The sequence below is a fragment of the Pseudorca crassidens genome, chromosome 19, assembly GCF_039906515.1.
Source record: "Pseudorca crassidens isolate mPseCra1 chromosome 19, mPseCra1.hap1, whole genome shotgun sequence".
NCBI lineage: Eukaryota > Metazoa > Chordata > Mammalia > Artiodactyla > Delphinidae > Pseudorca > Pseudorca crassidens.
Window position 1 is genome coordinate 39,318,420 of NC_090314.1, and position 21,688 is coordinate 39,340,107.

The 21,688-nt window shown below is 43.7% G+C and overlaps 1 protein-coding gene and 1 long non-coding RNA gene across 2 annotated transcripts in view; one reads left to right on the plus strand and one right to left on the minus strand.

Annotated features, from left to right (window-relative positions):
• LOC137211791 (leucine-rich repeat-containing protein 37A3-like) overlaps positions 1-12,275 on the plus strand; it is a 51,184-nt gene extending 38,909 nt beyond the window's left edge. Inside the window, exons 12-15 of the mRNA XM_067714413.1 lie at positions 3,228-3,277; positions 4,788-4,813; positions 11,722-11,838; positions 11,947-12,275. Coding sequence (XP_067570514.1) covers positions 3,228-3,277; positions 4,788-4,813; positions 11,722-11,838; positions 11,947-12,140 — 387 coding nt within the window. The 3' untranslated portion in view covers positions 12,141-12,275. The remainder of the gene's footprint in view (positions 1-3,227; positions 3,278-4,787; positions 4,814-11,721; positions 11,839-11,946) is intronic.
• LOC137211798 (uncharacterized) lies at positions 6,320-21,015 on the minus strand. The gene is made up of 3 exons (XR_010937217.1): positions 19,362-21,015; positions 11,212-13,995; positions 6,320-6,806 (listed from the first exon to the last, which is right to left on the minus strand). It is a non-coding gene; the product is annotated as an uncharacterized lncRNA (long non-coding RNA).
• Between the last annotated feature and the right edge of the window lie 673 nt (positions 21,016-21,688).

Consider the following 21,688-nt stretch of genomic DNA (forward strand, 5'->3'; position numbering starts at 1 on the left):
TGTAAGGACCAATGGCTTCCTGGCCTAGCAGACTTGAATAAAACCTGACATGATATACAAACTTCTAAAGAGAAATGTGTCTGTCTGCAGAAGGGTTGGTCAGTAGTGAAAGCATAGAAAAGGTGAGGAGAGACCAACATGGGCAGTGCCCATCCTCACATTGCCCGAGAGTAGAGAGGGCACCTTAGGCAGCATAACTGAAGAGTCAGGCCCACTAGCCAGGCTGCGCCTGTTGAGGAGATGGACGGATCCAGCTATCTCAGGCCTTCCCATTAAATTCTCGATTCAGCTGATTCCTTTTCTAATTCTGTTCTCACCAAGTAGCCTCCGATCGTGTGATTGTGCTTTAGTGTGCCACGGAGGCCTGTCCCACAGAAGGTAATTCTCTCATTGTGTAGACACGGATGCCCTGTGTGTAGAACAGATGTATTTCTCATTGTCAAGTAATAATTTGGCATTCTGATTTTTGATCAATCCTGTGATATTGATAAAGTGCGACCGCCACAACAGGAAGACGTGAGTTCTCTCTTGGTGAGGAAGAGTATGATTTCTGAGCCTAGGAGGCTGGGGACTGGCATGGGGTCAGCTTGCTAGTCCTTGGCCATTGCCCAGACTGTGCCCTCTACATCTCCAGGTGGCATATGGCCTTTTGCTTTTTTAGAATTTCTGGAAAGTCCCCTTTTTATTGTTTTTAACTTCTATGTAGTTTAACCTTGCATTTGTTTTGTTTTGGCCTGTGGGATCTTCATGCCCCAATTAGGGATTGAACCTCTACCCTCGGCAGTGAAAGCGAGGAGTCCTAACCATTATTTCCTCTCCCCACTTATATGATAAGTGTTTGAGGACAGGGGCCATGCAGTGCTCTTCCTATGGTAGACAATAATGGGGTTCAACGGAAGAGAGATGAGGCGTTATGTCAATTCCACAGTGAGGAATAATGCAGCCGAATATTGATTTGAAGTAGCATAGAGTCCAGCAGTAGACCCATGTGTTCTTAAGACTTTTGAAATGTCATGTTTTAATATTCGAATCAGTGGAAAAAAATGAATTAATGGTGATAGAATAGCTGCCTGACTCTTTGGGGGTAAATAATAGCAGATCCCCATTTTTCATCTTAAATAAACATATTTCCATAAATGTGAAGAAAGACCACAGAAAGGCATTAGAAGAAAATAAAAGCAATATTTTTATAATCTTATGGTGGGAAAGAGCCTTCAGAGCCTGATGCCACAAGCAGAGCCTTTGATATATTCCACCATCTTGTCTGTGACACCAGCTTAGCACTGATTCATGCCAAGCGTAAGAGGAAGAGTTTTCCATATATTGTCTGATTTAATGCCCACAGTCCTGTGAGGATGATATTACTATCCCTCCTGCATAGATGAAGGAGATCAATGTGAGGGCCCAGGGGCCAAACCAAAAGCAGAAGCCAGTTTCACCCGACTGCAAAGCTTGTGCTCCCCACTCCACTCTTTTGTCGTGTCTCCTTAGAGACAAAAACACTGGTAAGATTCGAAACCCTGAAATTCAATGAAAGCCAGTATTTCTTTACTATGAAGAGTTGTTTGTTTGTTTGGGGGTGGCGGGGTTTGGCCATGCTCTGCAGCTCGCAGGATCTTAGTTCCCTGACCAGGGATTGAAACTCAGGCCACAGCAGTGAAAACGCAAAGCCCTTACCACTGGTCTACTAGGGAACTCCCAAGAGTTTCATAAGTCAACAAGAAGAAGACAAAGAGTCAAGGGGAAAAGGGGGCAAGGGCTGTGAATAGTAGGAGGTGTGTTGACAGTCTGCCACCATATCTGCCCGTCCTCTCCTCATGGCTCATGTGGGGTGGGTTTTGTTAGCGAGGTCTTTGTCACCTCATGACGTAAAAATCATCTCTAATATTTTCTTCAAGTACTTTTATAATCTGTCTAGAATTTGTTGTATTTCTTTTTTAGTGTGGTTGAGGTAGGGGATCTAACTTTTTCCCCCTACATGAAGATCTAGTTGTTTTCAAATCTTTCACTGAATGGTTTATTCTTTCTCCCCTGGTCTAATATACTATCTTCATCTGGACTCTATTCTGTGATCCAGTTATCTTGTCCTGTACCAGTACCAGTATCACACTGCTTAATTCTAGTTGATCTATAACATATTTTATATCTGGTAGGACAAGGTCCTACTCTTTGACCTTCTTTTTCATACATTTCATAACTATTCTTACATATATTCCCTACTAAGTGTCAGCTGGCTAGGTTTTATTTAAAAATTATTTTGGATATAAATGGATTGCATTGAATTTGTAGGTTAATTTGAGGAGAACTGACCTCTTGACAACATCCTAAGAGGATGGTATCTCATGCCATGTAAGTACTTCTTCTTAAGGTCCTTCAGAAAAGATTTAATATTTTCATCACATAGGTCTTACAAATTTGTGGTTAAGTTTATTCCTAGGTACTTTATGCATTGTTATGGATATAGTAAGTGGGATGTTTCTTCTGTTGTTTCGTTAGTTATTTGTGTTATATGGGAAAGCTATTGAGGCTTATATGTGGATCTCTTGATTTTGTATGGAGTCATCTTCCTCATGTTACTTCCAATAAAATTTCGGTTGATTCTTTTGGTCTTTTTAGGTCCCTCATTTCATATGCAAATATATTTGTCTCTCCCTTTCCAATACTTCGTTTTTCTTATCTTACTGTTTAAGACCTCCTCCACAATGATCAATAGTAGCAGTGATCATGGGCATCCTACTCTTGTTCTTGACTTTAAAACAAAGCTTAGGGGCTTCCCTGGTGGCGCAGTGGTTGAGAGTCCGCCTGCCGGGCCGGTGAGCCATGGCCGCTGAGCCTGCGCGTCCGCGTCCGGAGCCTATGCTCCGCAACGGGAGAGGCCACAACAGTGAGTAGGCCCCCGTACCGCAAAAACAAACAAACAAAAAACAAAAACAAAGCTTAGGTTTCTGCTAGATACTTTTATTTTCTTTTCCTACTTCTAAGAGTTTTTATTAGGAATTATCTGTTGAACGTTATCTAAAACAGTCAATAAAATATATCGCTGGCTGCATGCAAGACCCTAAGTTAGGTACTGTGGAAGAGTCAAAGGATTTTTAAACAGGGTAGAATTCCTTGCCTTAAAAAGTTATCATCTCACTGGGTAGATAAGATTTAAAGTAAAAAGGATTGAATAAGGATTTGGAAATAGTTGTAATGGATAATCATGATCATGTTTTCTTTCAAAACAGACTTATTCTCACAGAATCGCAAAAGACGAAGATAGAAAAAGCAGCAGAAGGTAAATATTGGTCTCTGAAAGCAGAATTTTTCAACTAGAGGAGAACTTAGAACTCATCTGTTTCCATTTCCTCACCAAAGGCCGCAAGAATGTTTAATTACCCTAATGGTTTACCCTAATTTATGTATCAGCAGAATTAGCTCCCCAGCCCAAGCTGAGTTAGAACAGGACTGGCACAGATTCATCTGCTTTCACTAGTCCTTTAAAGAAAGAGGGTGGACGGGGAGGGGTTTTGGTTGTACCTGTTCCTGCTGGCCTGACGCCTGGTTCCTAGGCATCAGGACAGACCAGACGCCTTCTAGGAGGCTCTGGGGTCGGGAGGGCCACATGGTTGGGGATTTAGGGGCTGGCCTCACTCAAAGCTGACGAAAGGTAGAACATATGAGTCCCTTCTGTAAAGTGGCAAGAAAACTTCCCTTCTCATCCTACTGTTTTTCAGGCCCCTACTCTCTATTCCCTTTATCCAAACCTCATGGAATTTTAACTGGGAGAAACTTTAGACAGTAGTTTGTCTCATCCTTTTATAATAAGGAACTGGAGAAAGAGAAAGGGAAAATATCTTGTCCCATGGTCATACTGCTAGTGATTATCAAAAAGAAGATGGTCCCTTTCCACTGAGGACTTCTCTACTGATCCCACTGTGCTTGGGCTGTGAGCTAGATTTTATGTCACAATTCAGTAGACACATACTGTATGGACAGAAGTAGTTTCTGAAACACACTTACTGTGCACTGATTTTTTTTCTATTCTATTTGTATTCAAAAAGAGTATTTTGTGCTTCCCTGCTGGTCATGGCCTTTAAACTGATTCCACTTTTCACTGACACCTCAGTGACACCCTGCAGTGTGAAAGTCAGAGAGCTATAGATAACTTGGCTCGTTGGGTTCACGTGTTTACTTGGTGTGATTCAACTTATAGGATAGAGCAGCCAGGAAATAAAAGCACCTTCTCCCCACACCCACACCCCCAGCAAATGCTGCATGTGCGACTAAGTGCGAAGCGGACTGGTGTGAAGCGCATCTAGAGAGTAACGTGTTTCTGCCCAGCGCCGTTGTGCAGTGTTTTCACCGCACGAGGGCACTTGGCCAAGGGCCAGGAAAGGTGAACGGGGCTGAAAATCCTGCCTATACTCCATGCTAAGCCACATGCAGTGGTCTCCCCGGAGACACTGCGGGTCCATTTTGGACAGACACAGAGAACTTCTGGAAGGCCAGCGTGCATGGAATGAATTTCAAGATCCCGGGGCTTTGGTGATTTTGCTCATTGTGATTATGGACTGAGGTACCCGTTTAGTCCTAATAAGACCAGAGATAACACATTGTGCGAGAGGTGAAAAATGACATGTAACACTAACTGTGTGTGTTTTCCTCCAAGGGGCTTTTTTAGATTTCTGCGGCGTAAGAGAAGCTCAGGGGAAAGTGAGAGTCAGGTAAATTTGAGGAGGGTAAAGTACTGTGGCCAGAGAAAGCAGGGGAGATGCAGAATTAATATTTCCCTTTCTGTGTTCTAGGAGGGCGTTTTCGGGGCAAGGGGGCCACTTCATGCCACGGGCCTGCCATAGAAAGAGGGTTTCACCGCCCAGGGTCAGAAGGGAAGGGGTAAGGAACTGAAGTAGCACCGACGAATGGGGTCAGAAGGACCAAGACAACTGATGGTGGCAAGGCAAATTTTATTATGCTACAGTTGCAGATTATATAGGCTAGAAAAAGGGAGGTTGGTTGCCAGATGGTGGTTTACATCATCTAGAGACTGTCTCGGCTTCAAGGTTAACTTCCCTGGGAGGAAACCCATAAGCCCAGAATCATCCAGAATAACCTGCGTGTGCAGGGGGGAGACAGCTTTGCTCGTCTCAGTTTCCATTCTTTCTGATCCCTGGGCCCTGGTGGTTTATCTCCCGTGGAACGGAACAAGGAGGGGAACAAGTAGGCACGGTCCCTTCGAGCAGCGGCGGCATGCCTGGCGTGTCCGCAGCTGGCTCTCAAGGCCGAACGTTTCCCACAGGTCCCCCTTTTTTATTTTTTAATTTTTGTTGCAAAATAATTCCATGAAGCTTAGTGCCGAGAGTAGTATATTGTTGCATGAGGATACGAAACAGACATGAGAAGATTATTATCGATAATAGGCAAATTATGGCCAGGGTAATAAATCCTGACCACCCTCCAGTAATCCAAGACTGAGGGTTTAACCACTTTAAATGATCCAGTAAAGTTTGAATTACATCTTTTGGCGAAATGTCAAGATGTGCATTTTGCATATCCTGAATTTCAGCATTTAACTTTTTAAGATCAAGACTAATATTGTTATCTGACCAAACACTCAGCAGATGCATTGTTACTTTCTCTCATTCCCAAATAGAGTCATTATACTTATAAGGAGTAACACAAATCCATGTATACTTTGCATGACAAGCTAAACGCATCCTCAATTTTAACGCTGCCATCTGATCTCCTCTCCTTCTTCTTCTTTTTCTGAATCAACACTGTCAAATTTTCGTGAGAGATGCAGAGCTTCTTCAACTTCTACACTTGTTGTGAGCTGTGGCGAGCCATCTATTTGCTAGCCATCAACCTCTCCCCTGCAGAATGGCCAAATTTATCAACAGTGAGAAAATTTTAAATAAAAAAAGCATGATTTACAAGGTTATGCGGTGGTGTTCTGTATGATTCCCCCTTTTTTATTTTTTCAATAGGTAGCTTTAAAGATCTATTTGCACGTTCTATAATACCTTGTCCTTGAGGGTTATATGGAATGCCTGTAATATGGGTAATTTGTAATGAACTACAAAATGTTGCAAAAGCAGCACTAGTGTAAGCGGGCCCATTATCTGTTTTAATAATTTTAGGAATATTCATAAATGCAAAACAATGTAATAAACGAGTAATAACATGTTTGGTAGCCTCTCCGGTCTGTGCTGTAGCACAGAGAAAACCAGAATAAGTATCAATAGTGACATGAACAAACTGTGATTTCCAAAAGAGGGGATGTGAGTAACATCCATTTGCCGTAAATGACTAGGTAATAATCCACGAGGATTAACACCATAATGTGGAACAGGAAGGTGAGGTAAGCATTGTGGGCATTGCTTCACAATTTGTCGGACGGCTTCACGAGTAAGGGAAAATTGTTTGCGTAAGGTGGCAGCTGATTGATGATGTAAAGCATGGGAGTGTTGTGCTGCTTGTAAAGGAGTTTGATCATAACTCACCATAACGCAAGGGCGTCCTGGATATAAACCATGTTTATTTACAGTACGCAAGTAGCGAATGCAATACGTTAGCCATTCTTGATAGCGTGACGAACGGAAAGGAGGAGTACGGTAAATTGGGATATGTCCTGCTTTAGGGAAAAGAGATTGAGGAGGAAGAGTAACTTTAACTTTATTTTTGGGAGGAAAATGCACAGGATAAAGATTACGTTTAGATCAAGTTAAAACACCTGCAGTCGCATTAAGTTTAGACAATGGACCAGGCAAGTTAGAATGAGCACGGATGTGTAGAGCTGCAACAGGACCATCGTGGGAACGAGTAAGCTGTTGAAGCAAACGAAAAGAGGATGATAATTCAGGGTCATTAGCATGTCCTACGGTAGCAGTTTCCAGAAGAAATCACAAGCTAATAAGATATTTACTATCAGAAAACAAATTAAGAGACACAGAAGGAAAATGCTCAAAAGCCATAATAACAGCCTGTAGTTCAACACGCTGAGCTGAAGTCAATGGAATTTGTTCAATCAATTTTGTCCCGTCGTCAGTGAGTACAATAGCCATTCCTGAGGAGGACCCGCTGGGAAAAACCAAAGGTACATGTGGAATAGGGTGTCGTTGGATTATAGAAGGAAAAATGTAAAGATTATTTTTACTAAATTGAATTATCAGCAGGATAATGACATTCTAGGTTTCCTGGAAATCCTGCAAGAGCAAGTCCCCATTCATTACTATGTTGAAAACGCCAATTTTGCTGACTAACTGAATAAGGGATAATAATTTGAGAAGGTTCTATTCCTATATGTTGTAAGCATGTAGTTCTCCCTTGCATTATTAAATTACTAATAAGTTCATAATAAGTGTTAATAACTTTAGAGGGTGTAGTTTTCATATGAATCCATTCAATAATCCCAAGTTTGTCATAAAACAGCTGTAGGTACATGAGGTGTTGGACAAACAATTAAAGAACTTGGCAGGTGAGTATGTATTCGAGTTAATTGTGCAGAGCTGATAGCCCTATTAACTATTTGTAAAGCTTGAAATCCTTCTGGAGTCATAGAGCGTGAAGAAGAAGGATCTGAGTCACCTGTAAGAATATCTAACAGGACTTCCCTGGTGGCGCAGTGGCTAAGACTCCGTGCCCCCAACACCGGGGGCCTGGGTTCGATCCCTGACCAGGGACCTAGATCCCATATGCATGCTGCAACTAACAGTTCACATGCCACAATTAAGGAGCCCACATGCAGCAACTAAGACCCGGCACAACCAAAAAAAAAAAAAAAAAAAAAAAGAATATCTAACAAAGGCTGTAATTGAGCAGTAGTAAGTTTTAAGGAAGGCCTTAGCCAATTAATATCTCCAAGTCGTTTTTGAAAATCATTTAATGTTTTTAAATTATCAACTCGAATTTGCAGTTTTTGAGGCCTAATAGTAGTGTTATCAATATATTTTCCCAAATATAAAAACGGAGATTGTCTTTGAATTTTTTCTGAGGGAATGACCAAGCCAAATGATTGTAAGGATTGTTGTAAAAATTGAAACGCAGTCTCTAATAAAGATATATTATCAGTGGCTGAAAGTATATCATCCATATAATGTATGAGATATAACGATGGAAACCTTTTTCCCACAGGAGTCAAGGCCTGAGCCACATATTTTTGGCATAATGTAGGACTATTTGCCATGCCCGGAGGCAATACTTTCCATTGAAATCTCCTCATGGGTTCCTTAAAATGTAAGGAAGGCAAGCTAAAAGCAAAATGTTTTCTATCTTCAGGAAACAAAGGAATAGTGAAAAGACAATCTTTTAAATCTACAGTTAAAAGATGGTAATTGTGTGGTATGGCTGTTGGAGAGGGTAGGCCTGGTTGAAGAGCTCCCATTATTAGCATAGTTTTATTAACAGCTCTTAGATCCTGTAATAACCTTTTTTTTCCAGATTTTTTCTTGATAATAAAAATAGGAGTATTCCAAGGACTATTGGAAGACTCTAAGTGTCCTAACTTTAATTGTTCTATAACTAACTACTCTGCAGCCTCTAATTTGTCCTTAGTGAGGGGCCATTGGTCCACCCATACAGGGTCATCAGTCAGCCAAGTAATTGGATCAGCAGTGAGTGGAGGAGAATCCAAGGCCCCTAAGAAAAACCCAAACCTTGTCTATCATTTTTTATTTTCACATCAATAGGATAGACAGTTCCTTGTTGATTTGTTCCCAGCCCTTTTGTGGGAAGAAATCCTTGATCCAACATCATATTAGAGACTTGAGAATTTGGACTATAAAGCAATACTCCCATTTCTTTTAATATATCTCGGCCCCAGAGGTTTCAAGGCAGCCCAGGCAAAACATAAGGCTGGAAGTATCCTGAATGGCCCTCACTATTTTGCCATAATAATAACTGACTACTTTGCACAGGAGAAGAACTTTGTCCTATTCCTTGAAGTTCTGTAATAGTAGGACTAACGGGCCAATGTTTAGGCCAGTGCATCTGCATCATAACAGAGACATCAGCTCCAGTGTCTAACAAACCTGAAAAAACCTTTCCATTAATGGTTCATTTCATTTCTGGACGTTCTTTCTCTGTCTTCTGAATCCAGTAGGCAGCATTAGATGATCCAAAAGCCTTTGTTCCTCTCTTTTGATGTTGTAAAATTTGTCCATGAGGTACAAAGGGCAAAAGTAGCAATTGTGCAATTTTATCACCAGGAGAAATAGTTATTGTATTTTTAATAGTTTGTGCCATGACTTTTATTTCTCCTTCATAGTCAGAATCTATGACTCCTGGCATAATAGTTAAACCCTTCATGGTGACACTACTTTTTCCCAATAATAGTCCCATCAAACCCTTGGGTAAAGGTCCACAGATGCCCGTAGAGAGGGTCTGAGGACCCATTTCAGGAGTTAATACATATCGGGCGGAGGTACTGAGCTCCAGTCCTGCGCTTCCTGGTGTTGCTCTGGAGAGCGAGGATATTGTATGTTTTTGTTTTTGGTTAATGTCTGATTGATAATTTGAGGAGGATACACAAACATTGCCCCTATTGTTTGTTGGGGCCGGGGAAGGCCCCGGGAGGAGTTTCCCGACAGTGGTGTCCCATCCTTGTGGGCCAGTGAGCGACAGTCTTGTGCCCAATGTTTTCCCCTATTGCATCTAGGGCATAAACCAGGGATTTTTCGACCATCTGGAGGTTTTTGAGTAGGGAAGGAAGGACTAGGGTTAGGATTAAAAGATCTACATTCTCTAGCAAAATGACCTGCCTTTCCGCATTTAAAGCAAGTCTTTGTTTTCTTTTGATTGCTTCTAAATCCCACTTTAGTTAATGCTGCAGCCATAGCAGCACCCTGTATAGAAGCAGGTCCAATGTCCACACAAAGGCGAATATAGTCCTCCAATGTTCCCCGTTTTCTCCAAGGTCGAATCGCAGCCTGTCACGCATTATTAGCATTTTCAAAAGCAAGTTGCTTAACTACAATTGTACCAGTGAGTCCGTCCACAATGAGTCTCCCCACCGCCTGTGACAATCCAGCTACAAAATCAGCCTATGGTTCATCAGGTCCCTGTCTAATTTTTGAAAGATCCTCAGTTTTGTGTGTAGAAGGTCATTTCCTCCAGGCTTGTAATGCCAAATGATTTATTTGAGGAGAAGCAACAAAGGGAGAAGTTAATTGATCTTGTAAATAAATATATTGTCCTTCCCCAACCAGCATATGATAATCAACTGGAATATTATGGGCAGCATTCTTTTCTGCTTGTTCAGCAGCCCGTTCATAAAAATCAGATTTCCACATCAAATAATCTCCACCATTTAAACAAGCTCGTGCAATAGACTTCCAATCAGCGGGGGGAAGAGCTTCTCCTGCAATAGTGTCAACCGTAGCAGTAGTAAAAGGAGCAGTGGGCCCATATCGAGCACAGGCAGATTTTCAATCTTTCAAAACTTTAAAAGGAAGAGCCCGATGCTCCCTAGTAGCTTGTTGAGGATTATTAGGATCAGGTCTTTCTATGACGGGACAACAGAAAATAGGATCTTCTCCTCGTTTTATTGCTCCTTGTACAGCGCGCTGCAAGGGACTGAGCATTTTCACAGATGCAGATTTTTGAGGAAGACAGTTCTTATTAACCTGCAGCTTTTTCGCTGACTTACCTATCACAGCCATTAGAAAATCATCCTCAAGGTATTTTTCTCTTTCGTGTGTAAAAGCCTCATCTGTTAAATCGAAATGTTCCTCTTCATCTGATATGTCAAAATTAATAAGTTCCCTAGATTTAGGAAGTGGCGGTGTAGAAGCCATTAAGGCAGTTTTATCTCCTGAAGAAGGCTTTGGCTCTTCTGACTTTACATTCAAATCACCACTATCATGAGAAGAATTTAAACATTCTTTTATCAGATTCCACAAACTAAATGTAACAACAGGAGTATGAGTAGGCCCTCGAGACTCATAATCATTTTTTAAATCTTCTTCAACTTTCTGCCAGATTTCTATATCAGCAGAGCCGCCATCAGGAAACCAGGGAGATACATCATGGATATGCTGCAAAAATTCAGTCAACTGTGAGGTAGAAACCTTACTACCCCGAGCTTTAAGCATCGAAAGTAAAACCTGAGCAAATAATTCACGCTCCTTTGAGCACTTTTGTCCCATCTTCTTTTACTTCTGACTATTGCCTTACGCCTCTATTAGTTTCACTTTTACTCGTGGCCACACATACTTTGCATAAGGATTCTCTTACCTGCACTTTCTTTTAATTGCCTTCACGCTTCAGGTCCCCGTTCAGGCGCCGCTGGCCGCGGACCAGCCGGAGAAAGAGGGTTTCACCGCCCAGGGTCAGAAGGGAAGGGGTAAGGAACCGAAGTAGCACCGACGAATGAGGTCAGAAGGACCAAGACAACTGATGGTGGCAAGGCAAATTTTATTGCGCTACAGTGGCAGATTATATAGGCTAGAAAAAGGAGGTTGGTTGCCAGATGGTGGTTTACATCATCTAGAGACTGTCTCGGCTTCAAGGTTAACTTTCCTGGGAGGAAACCCATAAGCCCAGAATCATCCAGAATAACCTGCGTGTGCAGGGGGGAGACAGCTTTGCTCGTCTCAGTTTCCATTCTTTCTGATCCCTGGGCCCTGGTGGTTTATCTCCCGTGGAACGGAACAAGGAGGGGAACAAGTAGGGATGGTCCCTTCGAGCAGCGGCGGCATGCCTGGCATGTCCGCAGCTGGCTCTCAAGGCTGAACGTTTCCCACAACTTTGGCTTAGGTTTATGTGTAGACCTCTCAACGCCACACGCAAGGAAAACATGGCACAAAAGCTACATGACGGGGAGTCTTCTGATGAGGATGAGATATTCTATAAGGATGCAACGTGAATGATAGGATACAATTTAAATTTCTCATCTAAAAGGAGGAAATAATGAAACTATAATTGTTCCTTTCAAAAGTAAAAGCCTTGGCATTAGTCTTCTTACCCCAGGGAAGTCATCAAAGCCCCCGCAGAGAAGCTTCTGGCTGCCTATTGGATTGATGAAGAGGCGGGTGAAGAAAGTGAGACAGCACACGAGACTGCCACAGAGTGAGCCCTGTTCTGCCTCAGGCCACCTGCAAATGTTATTTTCTAATATTGGCTCCTCAGCATTGCTTGTAAAATACTTATTTTTCTCATATTAAAATGTATAAATTCATAACCAAGTCTAACCATGTGGTAAAGGAATTAAAATGTAAATAGTTGAATATTTATATACCAATATCAAGGGCCTTCAAGAAGAAGCAGGGCTGAAACTAGAATCCCTCATGTAGCCAGTACTTCCACGAGAGGAAATGTGGGCCAAGGAGGATGAGTAGAAGGATGAAGAGGGGCTTCCCTCCCTTGTTTCCCCAGCATCATCCGTCCCTGGGAACTGGAAAACATACCATCCGCAAGGGGCGTAGGTCATTCAATCAAATAACAATTTATCCTGGTTCCCTCTCTCCTGGTTCATCAAGTATCAGTTATTTACAACATGCTCGACCTCCTGCCCATAGAGGATCATCTACTTCTGGCCCGTCACGTACGGTCATTGGGGTTGCGAGAATGCTTGCATCACTGGGCCTCCCTCCACTGTGGAGCCAAGGCCTGACTTTTCTCCCAAGTTCTCAAACTCAGGTACAAATGTGTACCCTGTCTTGGTAGGGGCTTCTCCACCATTTCAAGCTGGTGGAAAATTCCCCTTGAGTTGTTTTCTTCCTTTAAAAAAAAATCCCAACCCTTGGATAACTAGCAGGGAGGTGCCAGAAAGACAGGGTAAAGAAGAACGTGTGAGAGCAGCCATTGCCCAAGACGGCCCTCCTCAGGCCCTGGCCTCTCCTGACCCCGCTGCGGGTCAGCTGTGTGCCGCTCGGCTCCCTCCAGCTCAGCCCAGCACCAAACCTACCACCTCCTGCCTCAGCCAGCACAGGCCCCGGGCTGCACGATTCCAAGTGATTCGATAATGACAGTGCCACCTGCAGAAGGTGCAAAGGCTCTTCCACTCCTGCCAAGAAAGTCATTAATCACATTTATTAAGTCATTAATCACATTTATTAAGTCAGTGAGAGTTAAATACAGTAATGAGTAAAAGAAATTCTGGATGAACAAGATGTGATAATGTACCTAAATGACCACAGAGAGTGCTGGCGGTTTAGTAATGTGAGGTGAAGAACGGTGCAAGCCATGGGGTGAGAGCACACGGTCCCCAGAGGATCAGTGGGCCTGGGAGACAGCCCAGAAGGTTCTGCCGGTTGGGTGGGGTTCCAAGCAAAGTGAACGGCCCATCGGTTCTTCTGATTTATTAGTTCGCTGATGCTGCATGAGAGATATCTGTTCTCTCAGCGCCTGCCCAAGTCACCTCCCAAAGTTTCTTACTGAGAATGAAAAACAAGTGTTTTTCTCTGGGCGGTGACTTCAGTGAGGCAACAAGTATTTACTGTGTTTAAGGCGCATGACTAATACTAGTAACAATAGGAAGCAGCAGCAGCTAACATTTACCACTTGCTTGCTTGGTGCCAAGCCCTGGGTTAGGCATCTTATGGTCTAATTTAGGCCAACAGTCCGTGGAAGCATATCTTGTTATCCTCGTTTGACAGATAGGAAACAGGGTTTAAAGAATGTAGGTAACCTGCTCAAGGGCCCAAGGCCCCGCGTCCAAAAGTGTGAGTTAAGGTTGGAGCCCAGAACTGTTAGACTCCAACAGGGATGCAGAGAAGTATAAGCTGTGTTTGCCACCAAAGAGTTGATAACAACGGTAATAGTGAGGAGAAGGAGGCAGCTGCTGTGTATTGAGCACCTGCTATGGACCAGGTACAGTACTAGGCACTTTGGTTACACTATTAGGTCACAAGAGCGGAAGGTCCCCCTGCCCGCTCAAACTCTGTAATGAGTGGGGGTCTGATTTCAATAAGAGAGGTGGTCACAACGACAGGGAGCTGACGAGAAGCCAGGGGTAGAGATCCTTGTACTGCTGGGCTTCCCAAAGTGTGGGCCAGCATTCCAGGTAGCTCCAGGTTCCTATTTTGGGAGATTTCCATTATTTCAAAGTTGGTACATAAATGAGGCTTAGATAATATTTTTGGTATCTTACTACCTCAGATTTGTACAATTTTTTATTAGTCTCAAATGCTACCCTACCGTATTTGTAAATTAAAATTCCCAAGAGTAAGATTCTGCATTGCCCAGCTTGACCTAGATTGGGCAGTGTTTTTGCCAGAGCCAGAGACTTCACCTGGCCAGCCTGTGAGTGAGCTGTCTCTCCTTGGATCAGGGACTCATCCCTGGCTGTGGCCCAGAAGCAGGAGGGGTGCCCAGGGTCAGGTGGTACAAAACATGGCTGCCTGGGGCTGCCTCTGTCACCATCTTATGATGGACAAACTAGCTCAGAGCCCAAATCCTAACTGAGACCTGAGAGATAGAAGGAGAGAGGGAGATACAAGGCCAACAGCTACTAAATGAATGAAAATTCTGATTCTGATGAAATCTATCAGAGAAATGAGCCACTTTTTGAAAGATAATGAAATGAGACAATATATGATTAGGGCAAAAATGATACAAAAATGTAGGATTCAGAGGAGGGAAGGTTAGGAAACTGGGGAGGGTCCATGAAAAATGTAGAACTTGTTCTGGGCCAGGATTATATACCAGACAATGTGCCTGGTGCTGGGGAAAGAGTTGGTTAGGACAAAGTCCCTGCTCTTGTGGAGCCCTGAGACTGAGAGGAGGCACAGACACCTGAAGACATATTATACACAGAAGACAGTGTGTTGACATGACAATGGCGGTGTACCAAGAAGTGGTTCAGCTCTTGGTTCGCTGGAAAGGAGTCAATGTGAGGGATGGCTTAGAGGAGGGGAAGAAGAAGAAAGCCAAACAGAAGTTTCTTGGGAGGACGAGATGAAGGACAGGATTCTAGACGGAGGACAGTACAGAGGCAAGAGGCATGAAACCTTGGGTGGGCTTGAAGCGTGTGCAGTCTGGTGTTCCCAAGCATGAAGCACAAGGAGGAAAGGGCAGCAGGTGAGGCTGAGCGGGCGAGCAGAGAACCAATCCCAAAGGGCCTGGTCAAGGCACATGGCCTCGAGCGAACAGAGCACAAACTACAACGTTTTCAACAGCGAAGAGACATGACCAAGCTCGAGTTTTATAAAGAGTACTTTGATGGTGGCCTAAAAGTAGAGAGGCCGAGAGGTCAACTTGGGTGTTTAGACCAAGTAGGAACTGGGAGAAAATGGGGCACCAGACCAGAGGTTTTGATGCAACTGAAGAGCATGTACGGTGGATACACGTGAGAGAGAACTGAAAGGACAAGAGCTTACGTTCAGAGAATGAAAGATTGTACTTTTAAGATTTTTTATGACAAATTCCAGATGATGATAAAGTCCAAATGTAACCTGGGAATGGAGATCAGTGAGGTGTTACGAATCCAGGAGGTAATGAGAAATAATTCAGATAGTCCTGGACACTCATCGCTTTCCCCTTTCAGTAGCTCAGCAAAAAGCTAGCTCAGCAGCTACCAGCGAGCTCGATGGAAAAAATAGGCTCCCCCTCCTACTGCAACCATTTCTGTCACCAAGCAGTTGCCACTGTTAGTAGTATAGACGTTCCCTGCCTCACCATCCCTGTGACTGTGACGCACTCCTGGCTGTCTCCTCCTCTACGGGAACTCTACAGGTCATGGGACACACAATCCGGCTAAGTCTGATCTAATCCCCTTCTCTGAAAGCTTGGGGGATTGAGTGTACTCTGTTATTGCTCTGCTTATAAGTTCCCCCTGCCCCCGAACAATAAAACCCTACTGTACATTTGCACAGTAGGAGGTTGAGGAATTTTGTGCCCAGGAAAATCTGTGGGTTGTTGGCATAGCCATTATTGTGGTAGAGGAAAAGGCTTGGGGTCCAGGACCAAAGTCCCCAATGGTTACGAGGGCATCATTCATTAATATGCCAGTTCGGGCTTCCCTGGTGGCGCAGTGGTTGAGAGTCTGCCTGCCGATGCAGGGGACACGGGTTCGTGCCTCGGACCGGGAAGATCCCATGTGCCGCGGAGCGGCTGGGCCTGTGAGCCATGACCGCTGAACCTGCGCGTCCGGAGCCTGTGTTCCACAACGGGAGAGGCCACGACAGTGAGAGGCCCGCGTACAGCAAAAAGAAAAATAAATAAATGTGTGATATGCTTAAGTAAAGATAGTAAATTGGGTTTTTCACACAGGGGTGATGGGAGTATAAACTGATAAGGGTTTTGTAAAGCAATTTAGCCATATCTATCCATATTTCAAATTAATACTGGTCCCATGTGCTTCACAGGGTCAGAAGAAAATGAAATAATAAATGTGACTACAGATGGATAAGTGTGAAGGACTATAGAAACACAAGGTAAAGACAAACTCAGGCTGATCAAGCACCTCGTAAATGTCAGGGAGAGTGCTATACTAAGTCCTTTATACATATCATCTCATTGAACCCTTTATAATCTCTGTCAGATAATTATCATTTCAGATGTGGCAACGAAGGCTCAGAGGGGTTTAGTAACCTACCCAGAGTTACCTAGCCAACAAGTGAAAGAGCTTTCACTTCAGAAATACTAATCCAGAGGAAAGAGAATAGGGAAGCACTAGCATCTACCCTGACAATTCGTTGGACATCAAAGAAGAATGAAACCCAGTGCTTTCATTGAAGAAAATGGAATATTCTTGCTGATATATAAAAGCAAGAAGCCCAGAGGCCTTGGATGAGAAATAATCTTTTGTAGAAAGAGTAACAGTGTAAAAACACATTAGTATCTTTTCAGTAATATCATATTACAATACCTGTTATAAGAATTAAATGATTCTGGGCTTCCCTGGTGGCGCAGTGGTTGGGAGTACGTCTGCCAATGCAGGGGACACGGGTTCGAGCCCTGGTCCGGGAAGATCCCACATGCCGCGGAGCAACAAAGCCCGTGCGCCACAACTACTGAGCCTGCGCTCTACAGGCCGCGAGCCACAACTACTGAGCCCGTGTGCTACAACTACTGAAGCCCGCGTGCCTAGAGCCCGTGCTCCCAACAGAGAAGCCACCACAATGAGAAGCCTGCACACTGCAATGAAGAGTAGACCCTGCTTGCTGCAACTAGAGAAGGCCCGTGCGCAGCAACGAAGCCCCAACGCAGCCAAAAATAAAAATAAATAAAATAAAATAAAATAATTTTTAAAAACAAGTGTTTTTAAAAACAAAGAATTAAATGATTCTGCAGTTTTCAAATGCATAAACATATGATAGGTCTTATTTCAAGTTGGAGGGACTCGAAGTAATTCTACTCAGTAGACATCTAGGTGAACACTCAGCTGAAGGCTCAGTGCTCACATTGCATGGATGAACCCACCAGCCTCACAGCCGCTGAGTGCCCTTCCTGGTCCCTCCTGAGAGAGACCTGCATCCCAGAGCCTCTGAGCGACAGGCAGAAGTTTGGCCCCGGGGTTTCTGGAGAAAGCACCAGGCAGAATTTTGGTAAGAGGAGGAGCAGCAGGAAGGAGAGAGAATTCACAGACATGAAAGGCAGGTCCCCACAGGAAATACCACTCATTCCAGAGGTCACTCTGAGAACAGAAGGAGCACTGGACTCAGAGTCAGGACACCTGGGGTCCTGACTGTCATTTACTGGATTTGTGACCTCAGACCAAGTCATTTAACATTTCTGAAACTCAGCCTTCCCAGGGGCATAAAAGGGTTAATAAAAACTGCCCTGCCTACCTCCCCAGGCTGATGAGACAATAATAACAGCTGGCATTTACTGACTGCTTGCTATATGCCAGGCAACAGGCCACACGTTTTATATGCTGCAGTACTTCTTAATTCTCCATCAAGCCTCTGGAGTGGCCTCTATTACTGCCCCTCTTTTACAGGTGAAGAAACTGAGACTTGGAGAGTAAATAATTTGCCCCAGTTGGGGCTGACATTCTAAAGCAAGTAGATTGACTCTGGGTTCTATGCTCTTAACTGTGATGCTGTACTGCCCCCTGGAGTACATACAGCATAACTAAAAGGACCCTGTGTCCTTAAAACTGTACAACAGGAAGACACACAGTAGGTACCAAATGCCATCTATAATGCAACATCTCCCCAAGCAGAGCAGAAGGGATGCTTCAAGGACACCTCCAAGTGAAGACTGAGGAATGTAGGGAGATTCAGGAATATGTCCTTCAAACCCTCAAGACAAGAGAGACTTGGAAATAGCAGGAGGGGGTGTTGTATCCTCTCCTACCCCACCCCCATCCCTGTGAGACAGCCAGAGGTGCTCCCTGCACTGGAGAGAGGTCCTGGGAGTTTCCAAGGTTGCACAGGACAGTCCTCTTTTTGCAGAGGAGACAAGAGGAGGCTTCTGAGAGCACAGACTCAAGGTCTTCCGGTGAAAAGAGACAGGGAGCCCCACTGAGCATCCCCATGGAGAATGAAGAGCATGGGGTACTGTAGTAGAAACAGCATTAAAGTACAAGTCAGGACACTTGGGTTGGAGTATCAAAACTTGGATCCTAAGTCTAGCTCCAACATTGACAGGTTGTGTGCCCTTGGATAAATCACTCCACTGTCAAGACCAGATGACCTCTAAGGTCCCTACCAAACTTGACTCCTACAGCCCTATCTTCTCTGCTCTGCCTGGGCCATGGCGCCCTTGGATGGAGGAAGGGACTCATTACTTATGAAGTCCTTATTATGGGCAATGTACTGTCAGAGTCTTTTTAAAATAGTAATAGCATTAATATGACATATATCAAGAATTTACTCTGTGCCTGACCCACTGCTAAACTGCTTTATGTTATGATAAGAAAAGTTATCCAAAACTTGGAAATAAGACAAAATGATTTCTCCATCCCTTTATTAGAGCATTGTCTAAGAAAAAAGAGAAGCTGTAGCATTCTCTCTCCCCAAACTGAGAGGGGGAACGAGGTGGATGGACAGATCCATCAAAGAGGAGACAGAGGTCCACTGGAGACCCAGGATCTTCAGGGAGAACCCAGGGTTCGAAATAAAGAGAAGCAGTCAGAGAATGCACAGGGAGTCTTCCCAATAGGATAAGAAATTCCATACAGCATAGTAGAGGCCAAGGCCTTAGAGAGAAATGGGGTGCGGTGACATGGAGGGACTGAGCTAACTCCTACTCACTCCTCCAAACTCCATTTAAACCTGGCTTCCTCAGGGAGCCTTCCAGGACCCTTCGGACCAGGTCGAGCTTCCCTGCTCCATGATCCAAAGCATTCTGCCCTTCCCTTCCAGTTACACTTGTTGAACTTGCAATTACCTGTCTAATGTGTGATTTTCCCTTCGTGAGAGGAAGGCCTGTATCTGTCCATGACTGCTGGGAATCCAGCACGAATGACATAGTACCTGACGTACACAGGAGCTCACCTGATATTCAGTGCGTGGATAGATGAATGGATGCTCTGAAAATTCAGGTGAAGGCAACAGGAAGAGGGAGCAAGACTCTGAGGTAGAACAGAGTATTCCCTCTTCTGAGAATTTGATTTCCTTTCACAAGTCCATACATGCCTTCTGAAGGGAGGCAGGACCTACAAAGAGGGAATTCTGTCAGCGCTCAGCTGTCTGTGAGATAATGCGTTTGCCCGCTGCTGGCTGACTCAAAGTTCCAGAGTCTATTTTCAACTCATTACCTATTTTTAAAACTACTGACTTGAGTTTTGCCTCTGGCTCTCGGCAGTTCATCTCTCCTTATGCCTCAGCATTCTCTCTTAAGCTCTTTTTTACAACGTAACCTCCAAAATAGTCCCAATTTCAAGTATACTGACCTGCTGTCTGTATAAACCATCAAAATACCTCAGAAGTTTCATTTCTATTCATGTTATACCTCTAAGATGGTGGCTTCCCACATCAGAAAGTGGCACAAAAATCCTTAGTTGGGCTTCCCTGGTGGCGCGGTGGTTGGAAGTCTGCCTGCCGATGCAGGGGACGCGGGTTCGTGCCCCGGTCCGGGAAGATCCCACATACCGTGGAGCGGCTGGGCCCGTGAGCCATGGCCGCTGAGCCTGCGCGTCCGGAACCTGTACTCCGCAGCAGGAGAGGCCGCAGCAGTGAGAGGCCCGCAGCAGTGAGAGGCCCGCATACCGCAAACAAACAAACAAACAAAAATTCCTTAGTTAAACCCTTTCATCTTGATTTGAGATGCAGAAAATGTGCTTTTATCATTATCAGTCCATATTTACCCCTTGTTCTCTCTGTAATCAAGTCAGATTTTCTTGAACTCATAAAATTACATATCTAATATATGAAGCAAGCACTGAACTAGATGCTGGAGATACAGAGAGTAATAAAATATTAGCAGGACAGAAATATATTAACAAATGCACGTCAAGGATGGGTTGAGGGGAGGAGGAAGACTGCTTTCCCTGAGGGACTGGTATTAACTTCTCTTATGGACAATGTGGATCACAGAACTTTGTTGTTTTTTTTTTCTTAATGGAATCAGAATGATAGCATAGGCAAAGTAAGATAATAATAGGTATCATTTTCCCTCATTAGGTTATGAACAATAATATCGAGTGGTGAAATTTTATCACTGTTTAGCTGTCAAAGAGAAAGAAGGGAAGGGGAATGTTCATCCCCATCAGTGGAAATGTCATTGGCATAAAAGCCTTTTTGGAGAGCGGTTTTTATCAAACTTTTAAATCAAAAATTTTAATGTCTTTATCTAGCAATTCTATTTCCAGGTATCTCCCCTGGAGAAATACATATGTGTACAAAGAGCCTGTATAAGACAGTTAATTGCAGCATTGTTTAGTTTACAATAGTAAAAGACAGAAAACTACCCAAATGTTCCTCGGTCAGAGATACTATGCAGTAGTTACAAAGGAGGTCAATCCATACGCACTGCCATATCGGCTGGGTAAGTGAAAATAAGTGCAAATAGTGAGTTGGAGAATACTGCAACTTGGGCCCATTGCTGTTTAAAAAATAAAACAAAAAATTTTAAAACATGCATGCATGTATCTGCGGCAAGCACTGTTGGTTTTCTCCCAACAGTCATTCCCTCCTCCCCCTCCCTCCTTGCAAACAGAATGCCCAGAAGTTTTCAAGCAACAGGCAGATAGCAATGTGCTATCTGGGGCAACAGGTCCCACTGCCAGCCCCTGGGATGAAGCATGATTGGTTTTATGGAAAAATCGGTCCTCTTAGACAGTGATTGGTCTAGAGGTGGGCTTGTGACCCTATTCTGCCAAAGAAACATTAGGGAAAGTCTGCAGGGAGACTTCTATCAAAGACTTTCTCCTTTGATCAAAAAGAAAAGCCCTTGGCGAGGATGTGGAGAAAAGGCCACCCTTGTACACTGTTGCTGGGAATGTAAATTGGTGTTGCCTCTATGGAGAACAGTATGGAGGAGCCTCAGAAAATGAAAAATAGAACTATCATGTATGATCCAGCAATATCACTTCTGGGAACATATCCAAAGGTAACAAAAACACTGACTCAAAAAGATATTTGTGTGTTTATGGCAGCATTATTTACAATAGCCAAGACATGGAAACAACCTACGTGTCCACTATTGGGTGAATGGATAAAGAAGTTGTGCTATACACACACATATACACACACACACACACACACACATATACACATACAAGAGAATGTTATTCCACCATAAAAAAATGAGGAAATCCTACCACTTGCAATAAAATGGACCTTGAAGGCATTATGCCAAGTCAAATAAGTCAGACGAAGAC